The 12,638-nt window shown below is 42.8% G+C and overlaps 1 protein-coding gene across 1 annotated transcript; it reads left to right on the forward strand.

Annotated features, from left to right (window-relative positions):
• Positions 1–204: 204 nt before the first annotated feature.
• LOC139326543 (calsenilin) lies at positions 205–9,824 on the forward strand (the record flags this gene model as incomplete). Its single annotated transcript, XM_070956533.1, has 6 exons — positions 205–274; positions 1,461–1,531; positions 2,931–3,038; positions 5,525–5,629; positions 6,944–7,006; positions 9,530–9,824. Coding segments are annotated over 6 exons (465 nt in total), but the record flags the coding sequence as incomplete, so codon positions are not given.
• Positions 9,825–12,638: the final 2,814 nt, after the last annotated feature.

Raw genomic sequence — 12,638 nt, forward strand, 5'->3', positions numbered from 1 at the left:
GAAAGAAAGAAAGAAAGAAAGAGAGAGAGAGAGAGAGAGAGAGAGAGAGAGAGAGAGAGAGAGAGAAAGAAAGAAAGAAAGAAAGAAAGAAAGAAAGAAAGAAAGAAAGAAAGAAAGAAAGAAAGAAAGAAAGAAAGAAAATCCCGAGGGACTCCAAATGAATTTGCTCCTCTCAGGTGTAACTTGTGTGTCCTTTGCCTTCAGGAATGTCCCAGTGGTCTGGTGAATGAAGACACCTTCAAGCTCATCTATGCCCAATTTTTCCCCCAGGGAGGTGAGTCTGCCATGCATCTCCGTAGCTTTTTATTCAGCCTTTCTCAACTTTGGCCCCTGGAAGACGAGTGGACTTCAACTCCCAGAATTCCCCAGCCAGTCTAGAGAATTAAGAGTTCAACGCTTAACGTTTAACTTAGGAGTCGGTTAGGTGAACTGCTGGAGTTGTTAAGTGAGTAACATGGTTGTTAAGTGAATCTGGCCTCCCAGTTGATTTTGCTTGTCAGAAGGTCGCAAATGGGGATGAGATGACCCCGGGGCACTGCAACCGTCATAAGTACATGCCAGTTGCCAAGAGTCCAACTTTTGATCATGTGACCAAGGGGAGGCAGCAATGGTCATAGGTGTGAAAAGTGGTCATAAGTCACTTTTTTCAGTGCCGTCGTAACTTTGAATAATCACTAAATGAATGGCTGTTTGTTGAGACCTACCTGTAATGAGGTCATCCTTGAGACAAGCTTGACATCCTGTGATTTTTACGCACCTGTTATGGATCCTTTCCTTGACAACAGAACCAAAATGGTTGCCCACCGTTCTTTCTGGGACGGTGTTTGGTTCCCAGCATAGCTTCCATCTCTTGGTCTGCTCAGTTTGGAGGCCAAAAGTGGGGTGGCAAAGACTTTGGGGAGCATGATATCCAATCCACGCTCAGCCTACAGAACCTTGTTTCAATGTCAATCTATCCATCTCTGCACAATCCAATATTTTCCTAATTATATTTTCATCTGGTGGGGTGTCCTCATTTTTCCAATATTGTACAAATACAATTCTCGCTGCTCTCGATACACGTAGCGTTAAATACCGTATATAGTTCCTTTCTAGTATTATACCTAACAAAAATATCTCTGGCTTTAAATCTATGTGTTGCTTAGTCATCTTTTCCAGCCCTGTGTGTATTTTCATCCAATATTTTCTTGCTTTCATACATGCCCACCACATATGATAATAGGTACCTGGAGTCTGATTACATTTCCAACATTTTGCAGACATGTTGTTAAAACATTTTTGCTAAACTTGCCGGTGGCAGATGCTATCTATAAAACATTTTATAAACATTTTATTTCATTCTCTCGTCTCCGATGGTAACAATGAGGTATCTCCAAGGGAGTCCCAGGGAAGAATCCTATAGGGCACAAGGAAGACTCTTCAGGCTGGTATCTCATCTGTTTCTGCCCTTTCCTTTGCAGATGCCAGCATGTATGCCCACTTCCTGTTCAACGCTTTCGATCTGGACCGGAGCGGAGCCATTCGATTTGAAGTAAGGTGAATTTTCTGTATCTTGGAAGGTTCTAGGGAAACAAGGCAGTTATATCCTGAAAAGAACTGAGGGCACTTGGAAATGCCTCTCTGCCCCGTGCAGTAGATCAACGACATTTGGGTATGCTGCTAAAGCTGTGGAGGCAGCAATTTCAGATATACAAGTTTGCCCTTGTAAATCCTCCTGGTTGTCCTGAAGCTGTGAGGTAACTTGATAAATAAAGCAATTATGTCCGTTGAAAAATCACAGGTAATAATTGTGCACCGATTCGTTGCGGCCTTTTGGACAGAGGCGCGTCCAACCAAATCTGGATCGGAGCAACAGGAACACGAAATTCTGAATCCAAAATTAGAAGCCAAGAAAATCACATTAATATGAAAGGAAGCGATCTGTGAGGCATCGCTTGCTCTTTAATGTCTCAAGTGTCCCTCAGTCTCCGCAGCTTTATAAGACGGGTGTGGACTTCAGTTCCCAGAATTTCCCCGTTTGCTGGCTGGGGAATTCTGGGATTCGAAGTCCACGTGTCTTAAAATTGGTTTAAAATATGTTATCTTGAAAAAACAGATTGGGAGTAGTAGAAATTTCTCTCCTGAGGTGAAAGGGGCATTTTTAGTGAGGCCGGTCTTTGGAAGGGAGGCCACAAGGAACACCACTAAGGCCGTAAACTAAGCTTGCAATGCTAGAATTATTATGAATTGGACAGCTATATAAATTTGTTTAATAAATAAATCAACCGAAGAGTCAAAAAAGTGGAATTTTCTTTGGAAGAAAATTATGGCAGATCCCTCCTGTATTCCTTCCAATAAAGTTATGGAGGTATGTCCATGTCCTCAATTGGAGTGGAGCATGATTTAATTAATTAATTGTCAACAAGTGCAAGGAAACACGTATCAGTATAGACACGGACACATGAAAATTGGCACAAATAAATGGATATAAATAAGCAAAACATAGCCATAAACACATAAAATGAGTACATATAAATGGGGACAGTATGACAGAAATAGTAGGCACGCTGGTGCACTTATGCACGCCCCCTAAATTAATGATTTAATTTAATTCCCTTTTTTCTATAGAAAAAAAGACTGCCAGGCCCAGTCCAAAAACAACGCAGAACCATCCAGTTCCTTATATGCCTACTTGCAAAGAGACAGAATCTTGCCAGACTAAAGCTGAATTTACTCTATCCTTAACGGATAGACCCTGGGAGATTCTAGGGAAGGATCGGTTCTTGATGCTCTCTGAGCTTGCTTGCACTTGGCTCCTAATAAAACTGTGCTTTTCTCAAGGAACGAGATCCGGGGATCATTTCCACTTAGAGATGAGTGTCCCCTCTTGCCAAGCTCACAGGCTGTGACTGATATATCTCTCCCTCTCTCTGTGTTATTGACTTGAACAGGATTTTGTCATCGGCCTCTCCATTCTGCTGCGTGGCACAGTGCATGAGAAACTCAGCTGGGCTTTTAACTTCTACGACATCAACAAGAATGGCTACATCACCAAGAAGGTACTCACTCAATCCTATTTCAATACCCAAAGGCCACGGGACAATTGCACAGCCCCTAACCCTGGGGCCCCTTTACAGGTAGCCCTTGTCTAAAAACCACAATTTGGGACCTGATTTTCCTTTGCTAAGCAAGGACATTGTTAAATATGAGCCGAGGTGGCGCAGTGGTTTAGAGTGCAGTCCTGCAGCTACTTCAGCTGACTGCTAGTTCAGCAGATCAAATCTCACCGGCTCAAGGTTGACTCAGCCTTCCGTCCTTCCGAGGTGGGTAAAATGAGGACCCAGATTGTTAGGGGGCAATACGCTATTTAGTATACTGTCTTTGGTGTAAGCCGCCCAGAGTCCTCAGAGAGTGGGCGGCCTAGAAATATGACTAATAAATAAAATAAATAAAAAATAAAATAAATGAGTGGTGGCAGATTTTATAATCTTTTTTTTATTTTTATTTTTTGGCCACAGTTATTTAGCGAATCACTGCAGCTGCTAAGCTAACGGGGCTTCCTCCGTTGAGTTTGATTGTCGAAAGCTGGCTGGGAAGGTCACCAATAGAATAGAATAGAATAGAATAGAATAGAATAGAATAGAATAGAATAGAATAGAATAGAATAGAATAGAATAGGATTCTTTATTGGCCAAGTGTGATTGGACACACAAGGAATTTGTCTTGGTGCATACGCTCTCAGTGTACATACGCCTATCTAATGCTCCCACCCACCCTTCTTTTAGAGTCTCGCTTTCTGCAAAGCTCCTTTTAGTTTTTCATTTATATATCTTTAATATCTTCTAGCTTTTTTAATTAAGGTTTTTATTTTTTATCTGGATGCCGATAGTCAGCTTGGCCCACTGGGGCTGCTACATGGCTGAGCTTTGAGAAATTCTATTTCTTCTTATTTATTTTTTGTTTTCGGGGGAAAAAATCATTTTTATTTTTAAACAGACAATTCATCATTAATCAATCAGTGTATTATTATTATTATTATTATTATTATTATTATTATTATTATTAGTTAATCTTTAGTGAGATTCACAGCCTTTGAGGCTGGTTAATAGCTCAGCAGCTCGAGTCCTAACCAAGGACCTAGGAACTGTTAAGGTATCGTCGGAGGATGTAAGCTGTTCCGAGTAAGGTGGTTTTTTGTAGAGTCAAAATGTTCAAGTCCAGCAAATTTAGAATTTCGAAATAGCGGGGTAGCCCTTTGGGTATTGCTCCAGGGGCTCCAATCGGGACAACACACGATTTCTTTTTCCATAGTCGCTCAACTTCAATTTGCAAGTCCCGGTACTTTGTGATTTTTTCTTGCTGCTTATCTTCAATCTGTGCATCACCAGGTATTGCAATGTCAATGAGCCATACTTTTTTCTTTTCAACTCTTGTTATGTCAGGTGTGTTGTGGACCAAGTGCCTGTCAGTCTGAATCCTGAAGTCCCACAAGATCTTGAGTTTCTCATTCTCTAAAACTTTCTCAACCTGAAGTTCCCAGTGGTTTTTGCTGTTCTCAAATCCAAACTACTACTACTACTACTACTACTACTACTACTACTACTACTACTACTGATTTTAATTTGATATTGTATTGTGATTTGTATTGAAGTTGTCATTTTGTAAGCCGCCTTGAGTCCCTAGGGAGAAAGGCGGCATATAAATCGCAATAAATAAATAAATAAATAAATAAATAAATAAATAAATAAATAAATACTTCTTCTTCTTCTTCTTCTTCTTCTTCTTCTTCTTCTTCTTCTTCTTCTTCTTCTTCTTCTTCTTCTTCTTCTTCTTCCTCTTCCTCTTCCTCTTCCTCTTCCTCTTCCTCTTCTTCTTCTTCTTCTTCTTCTTCTTCTTCTTCTTCTTCTTCTTCTTCTTTCAATTTATATGCCGCCTTTCTCCAGAGACATCTGGGTACAAATTTTTTTTTGTGTCATCATATTCAACATTTTCTTAGTACATATTTATCTTTCCTCTTACATTTAAATTTCTTATGAACAAACTCTCTCTTTATGTTATGGCCTATCACGGATAGTTCTGTTGCTGAAACTGAAAATATTTAGGAGCTGTTTGATTGATTCTCGAATGCCAACTGGCAGTCCATTGTCCAATTTAGTGGCTGACTGGACACTAAAGGCTTCACTCTTAGGTTTCACTCCAACCCCCACCCCCACCCCCACCCCCTTGAGCAACTCCGTAATTGACAAGGCGATTTGAAAAAGAAGCAATGGATGGAACCTACTCAATGAGAGAACCAAACTAGAAATGAGAAATTTCTTCAAAGTTTTAGAACAATTAACCAACGGAATAGCTTGCCTCCAGTTGGGGTGCTCCAACACTGGAGATTTTTAAGAAGAAGAGATTGGACAGCCAATTGTCTGAAATGTTATCGAGTCTCCCGCCTGAGCAGGGGGTTGGACTAGCTGACCTCCAAGGTCCCTTCCAACTCTGTTATTCTGTTACGTTGATGTGCTGCCGTCAAAGCTTTCTTCTCCTTGTTTGCCAGGAGATGCTGGACATCATGAAATCCATCTATGACATGATGGGCCGCTACACCTACCCCATCCTGCGGGAAGATGCTCCTTTCGAACACGTGGAAAAGTTCTTCCAGGTAAAATGAAAGAAATGGACTCAGTCCATCGTCAGAAAACGTTCCAACTGACGAACCCAACCAAAACAAGCACGCTTCGAGGCCTTCCAGTCTCTGAATTGGTAAAACTTTATTGAGTACATCATTTCGGCACCGATGAAGGCAAAACCAGCTCTACCGAATTCCAGCCCGAACCCACCTAATGATTAGCGGCTCCGTGGAGTTGCTTTCCTCAATCCCGAGCCTTCCATCTCCCAGAATTCCCAGGCCCAGCCATCGCAGAGGATTGTGGGAGCTGGAATCGACAAAAATGGCCCAGTTAATTGATTTTATTCTTAAATTTGTTTGCCACGCATCTCGCTGTCAGGCTGACTTAACAATAATATTCCTGGTTTTCTTAGTGGGTGGAAAGCTATCCTTCAAGTCAGTGGTGAAATGTAAAATTTGTTACTACTGGTTCTGTGGGTGTAGATTGGGGAGGTAATGTGACTGGGTGGGTGTGGCCAACTTTTTTTTTTTTTTACTTTTAAAAGCATTTTTTCTACAACCTCTTTAGCCGAAGAAGTTGTAAAAAAAATGCTTTTAAAAGCCTCTGACGATCCCTGCTGAGTTGCCCGATTGTCAGAGGCTTTTGTTTTCTTTTAAAAGCATTTTTGCTTTTAAAAGAAAAAAAAAGCCTCTGACGATCAAGCAACTCAGCTGGGATCGTCAGAGGCTTTTAAAGGCATTTTTTTTCCTACAACCTCTTTGGCCGAAGAGGTTGTAGAAAAAAATGCTTTTAAAAGCCTCTGATGATCCCAGTTGATCCGCAGGATCATCAGAGGCTTTTTTTTTTTTTTTTTTACTTTTAAAAGCATTTTTTTCAGCTGAAGGAAGTAAAAAAGTAAAAAAAAAAGCCTCTGATGATTGTGTGGCTCAGCTGGGCATGCCGGGACCAGGGATTTTTGCTACCGGTTCTCCGAACCACCCCCCGCCATCACTACTGGATCGGGCAATCCGGTCCGAACCGGGAGCATTTCACCCCAGCTTCAAGTGCAGGAATGGAACAGCCAAGAGCAATTAGATGGTATTTTCCAACCTTGGCAAGATATGTGGACTTCAACTCCCAGAATTCCCCATAGCTGGCTGAGGAATTCTGGGATTTGAAGTCCATGTATCTTAAAATTGCCAAGGTTTGGAAACCCTGCCGTAGGAAGTCTAACCAGGCCTCAGGAGTGAGGGGAGATATATCCAGATGGGGGTCCAATGGGGATGGCATCCTCTTTTTGGAACTAAGACCCAGGGCATCCTCGGATAGGCACCTTCCACTGAAAAATGTCACATTTCATCTTGCAGAAAATGGACAAGAACCAGGACGGCGTAGTCACCATTGAAGAGTTCTTAGAGACGTGTCAAAAGGTGAGTCCAGCCGAATTCTTTAACTCAGAATAGGTGGAGTTTTTTTTTTAAGTTGGAAACTACACTGATGTTGTTGCTGGTGACACAACCTGCGACACATTATTTTAAACTCTTTTTTTTGTTGTTGTTCCTCATGTGGCCATTGAAGAGCCCTTGTTCATCCCCATCTCAACTGTTACATGATCTAGAGTTTTCCCAGCAGCGGGCAATTCTTATTTTAGCTGCTTAAAGTGAAGCAGATAATAATAAGTCACTTATTTTTACATTTGGGAGTCGGTCCTATAAATAAACGCAGCGAACCTGACTCTAAGCAGCCGCGTCTGAGGACAGAAGATCTAATTCCGCTCTCCCCGCGTGCTGCCTGCAATTTGGCCTCCTCTGGATTGTACGGGTGATTCTCGACTTACGACCGGCCGAAACGACGGCAGACTTTTTAAAAAATGTTTTTATGATCCGTCCTTGAAGTTCCAATTGCTATAACTTGCATTTATGACTGCTTGCAGCATCTTCAGTCATATGACTGTGAATTAGGATGCGCAAAGCATCCGTGATGACATCCAGGCAGGTGTGTGGAGTCTCTCGCTACCGCCACTACTACTTCACCTGAACTGTGGCAAACTGGTAGAAACCCACCATAGATGTGATTAATTTTGGGACCGGGGTGACTCGTTTTACCATCATTTACCATCACCTGGTCATGTGGTGCTTCAACTTATGATCTCAATGACTTAGGGCCAAAATTCTGGGTTCTCTTATGGTCGTAAGTCGAGGACTAAGTTCTGCAAAGACCAAAAGGAAAGCTATGTCAAGGCTACAAGGGAATAACCAGAAGCATAGTGGGTCACTTCCATGAGGTCGATGAATGCTCTGGGCTCTACCATATGCTTCCACCTTTGCCTATTTTTTCATGCAGCCAATGATGGGATTCAGCCGGTTTGCACTGGTAGCCAACTTTTTGTGCAGTTCGGCGAACCGGCTGAATAGCGTGCCTCGCCACCTCCGGCCCCACCCCTCCTCTCCCAGCCCCTCCTCTCCAGTGGGCATGACAAGGAGTGGCTGGGAGGGGAGAGGCGAGATGGGACCGGGCGTGGTGGCAAGGAGAGGCGTGGTGAGGTGAGGTGCCCCTCGATGTGAGTGACATTATTATTATTATTATTATTATTATTATTATTATTATTATTATTATTATTATTTATTGGATTTGTATGCGACATCCAGTCACATGACCACCCAGCCACGCCTACCCAGCCGGTCATTAGGGCAGAGAACCAGTTGTTAAATTACTTGATCCCACCACTGCTTACAACCATTTAAAGATTGTTCAAAATCAGAACAGTTTGGCGCACATGCCAGAAGGGGAGACATGATAGCAGTCAATCTCTCAGGGGCTGCCACAAAGAAGAGGGAGTCAAGCTATTCTCCAAAGCACCTGAGGGCAGGACAAGAAGCAATGGGTGGAAACTAACCAAGGAGAGAAGCAACCTAGAACTAAGAGGAAATTTCCTGACAGTTAGAACAATTAATCAGTGGAACAACCAGAAGTTGTGAATGCTCCTGTGAAGTTCCGAAAGATGCCCTAATTAATTCATGAGCCATGAGCCGAACTTCAAAAGAAATATAGTCATTTATTAGGAGCACCATTTTGGTAATATTCGGATGCAGTTAGAACTAATCCCACGTAGATTTACGTTCCCCTATGACCCTGTCTCTCCCCTCCTCTCTGGCCATGTTATAAATCACATTCTCCAATTAACCACTTTGGCTGGCTGTGAAACCCAACACCCTCCTTCTGATTGCGGTCAGGAAGAATGTATGGAATGGAGCTTCAGTTAGGGAAATCAATCAGCTCTATCAGTTCTCCCTCCCTCCTGCTCATGGCAACTTGAAAGCTTTGCAAGTTGACAGCTCCAACACTGGAAGCTTTTAAGAAGAGGTTGGATAACCATTTGTCTGAAGTGGTGTAGGGTTTCCTGCCTGAGCAGGCGGTTGGACTAGAAGACCTCCAAGGTCCCTTCCAACTCTGTTATTCTATTCTAATGGGCACAAAATATCTGTTGGGGCTATTAAGAAAGACGGAGTCTACTTTCTGTCTTTAAGAGCATGTATCTCCATTTCTCCCTTTGGGGAAATATAATATTCTGCCTCTTTTAATATCCCCCAAAATATCTCATTCTTTTGGGGAAGGGGTGGGCTTCCCACAATAGGAAATTGTTCTCCTAAAGCTGTAAGCCCAAAGGGATCTGAACTTATTTATTTATTTATTATTTATTTATTAATCAAATTTCTATACCGCCCTACTCCCGAAGGACTCAGGGCGGTGAACAGCCCAGATAAAATACAGATAATACAAATATTAAAAATCCCTCAAAATTATTAAATATTTTGGCCGAAACACAGATTAAAACACCCAATTTATGAAATCACGAATTAAAAACTTTAACACGAATTAAAAACTTTAACTATTAACTTCTGTTCTTGTCTTTATGTTTCTTTTCTCTTTTTGTCCTCTCTGGCTTCTTTAAGGACGAGAACATCATGAATTCCATGCAGCTGTTTGAAAATGTCATTTAGGATGCTCAGGTTCCCGTCTGGTTGGTTTTTTTTTTTTTTTTGTTTCCTGACCCACTTGCCTCCTTGGCCTGCACTTACGTCGTAGACGGAGCCCTCCGTCTTTCTTGTGAAGCACACGTCTTTCGGAGAAACACCGACCAACCAAAAAACTCTTTTTTATAATCTTAACGGCGGAAATCGGGGTGAAGACGCAAGGCATGCGGCTTGCTTACAAAAAAACTTCTTGGATTCTCAGGACGGAAGCAGTGAGGAAGAGGAGGGAGGGAGGGAGGGAAAGGGCTTGGGGGAGTGGTGGTGGTGGGGGTCTCCGGGACATGTTTTGGCATGTCAACTTGGCTCAGGGAGAGAGATTTCCAGCAGTAAGGCAGGGGATTTTTTTTTTAAAGAAAAACACACATTAAAAGATTGTCCTGCTCCTCATTTATCGAACTGTAATCCTCAAACACTCAAACCTTTCATGACTTGAAGAAAAATAATTAAAAATTTCCTTTACAAGGTTTGGTTTATGGGAACTTCTGTTTCTTCAGTGGATTTCTCCAGAATTTGGAGAATTTGGGCTGAATGTCGGAGAGGAGGCGTGGCGCTTTTGCAAGACCTGTTAGGGGAGAACTTCTGGTGGTCCCAGAGAACTACCATCTGTAGTTGGTTGTAGGTCTAGCTCTCCCTTTCAGCCGAGAAGAAGGCTGGACTGCTCCCAGAGGACCATTGGGTTCTCCCCAGGTGAACAAGCCAACTGTCTTTCACCTAGGTGCACTGGGCAAGCTCCACCTGGGTTGAGTTTTTGCTACAGCTTGTAAGATCTCCAAGAAGCCTCCTGTGACAGACACTCCTAGCAAAAAAAAAAAAAATCATTAATCACAATCAATGGAAGAAACTGAATTGGCCTAGAGGCTCACGATCAGGAGGCTGTGAGTTCAATCCTAGGTAGAGGCAGATATTTCTCTCTCTCTGGGCGCAATGATGTTGTGGAATAATGAGACCAACGCAACATTTCTAGGTTAGTCAGAGACAGTGTATTGCGCAATAGGTTCAGAGCCAGTTTTGTACATGAAGCTTTGAACAACTTTATGATCCTGAGACCCCAGTTTTATACATTTTCAAACAAAGGATTCTGTTAACTCAGCAGTTTATATGATCATATACATTTGTTATATTTAATTGACATTTAAACGACTTATAGCTCATGTGGATACCCTTGACCTAACCAGCCTCCAAGCTGTATGTCATTGGAATGTTCCTTTCTTCTGACAACTTAGAGGCCTCCTAAAAGTATCAAAAGGATTTTGGCTGAGTTTGTAATTCTTCCAACCGGATGCATTTCCTGCCTTTAGAATAGAGTGAATAGAAAGTTATCCAGTGGTCATCTATCAGAGCCCGCTTCATTTACATTAATGAGAATATATCTGCCGAACAAAACTCCGCATTGGTGACAGGAAAGGCATCTGGCCAGTAAATTGCCCCAAGGGATTATGGGGTCATTAAATGACAAAGAAGAAGAAGAATAGAAGCAAGTAGTGATTGATCTACAAAAAAAACTCTGCAGAGATCACCCCAAGACCCAGGGGTAAAATCCAACAGGTTCTGGCGAACCGGCAGCGGAAATTTTGAGCAGTTTGGAAAACCAGCAAATACCACCTCTGGCTGGTCCCAGAGTGGGGTGGGAATGGAGGTTTTGCAATATCCTTCCCCTGGAGTGGGGAGGGAATGGGGATTTTGCAATATCCTTCCCCTAGGAGTGGGGTGGGAATGGGGATTTTGCAGTATCCTTCCCCTGGAGTGGGGTGGGAATGGAGGTTTTGCAATATCCTTCCCCTGGAGTGGGGAGGGAATGGGGATTTTGCAACATCCTTCCCCTGGAGTGGGGAGGGAATGGGGATTTTGCAGTATCCTTCCCCTGGAGTGGGGTGGGAATGGGGATTTTGCAGTATCCTTCCCCCAGGAGTGGGGAGAGAATGGGGATTTTGCAGTATCCTTCCCCTGCCACGCCCACCAAGCCACACCATGCCCACAAAGCCACGCCCACAGAACCAGTAGTAAAAAAAAAAAATGAATTTCACCACTGCCCAAGACCTCTCTGGCTAGGTTCACATGTGAGCATGAGCTGTGATAGGTTGCTTGTGGCTCAGCCTGTTGCGTGAATCAAAATAGAATAGAATAGGAAATAGAATAAACTTTATTGTCACTTTGAATGTACATTAATTGGCATACATTAAAAATGAAATTCCATTGCATACAGCTCTTAAAGGGTCATTGTGTATATCAGTGGTGGGTTTCAAAAGTTTTTACTGTGGGTGTGGCTTGGTGGGCGTGGCAGGGGAAGGATACTGTAAAATCTCCATTCCCACCCCACTCCAGGGGAAGGATACTGCATAATCCTCATTTCCTCCCGATCAGCTGGGACTTTGGAGGCGGAGAATAGATGGGGGTAGGGCCAGTCAGAATTTTTACTACCGGTTCTCCAAAGTACTCAGAATTTCCGCTACCGGTTCTCCAGAACTGGTCAGAACCTGCTGAAACCCACCTCTGGTGTATATACCCACATGTATTATATGACACAGAGAAACACCTCAGCATAGCTTGTTCATCTAAACACGGCCACAACCAGAGTTTGTGATTGCACAAATGCAGGCCGTGCGAGGTAGGCAACATTTTGCGCAAACATGGGTGTGTGTCCCTTCACAATCGCTTGCACCGAAGTGCATTCAGACGTTCTCTCTGGGGCAGTTAGAGCCACTCATAAAAGACGATGGGAGGGAAACTGAAAGAATTTTAACAGACACAGAATTTCTGCTCCTTTTTAACCTCATTTTATATTTAATCTCATTTTATATTTAACCTCATTTTATAATGTGAGAAATGGTGTAGGGTCTCCTGCTTGGGAGGGATGGGGGGTTGGGGTTGGACTAGATGACCTCAAGATCCCTTCAAACTCTGTTTATCTGTTAGAACAGCCTAGCTCGGTGGTTGAAGAAAGAGGAGGATGCCGGGAATTGGAGTTTTTTTTTTTTTTTTAAATCTTCCTCTGCAGAACTACAGAAAGCATTACGCATGCGTCATTTTG

The sequence above is a fragment of the Pituophis catenifer genome, unplaced genomic scaffold, assembly GCF_029215685.1.
Source record: "Pituophis catenifer annectens isolate HBS135680 unplaced genomic scaffold, rPitCat1.0.hap2 SCAF_53, whole genome shotgun sequence".
Taxonomy (NCBI): domain Eukaryota; kingdom Metazoa; phylum Chordata; class Lepidosauria; order Squamata; family Colubridae; genus Pituophis; species Pituophis catenifer.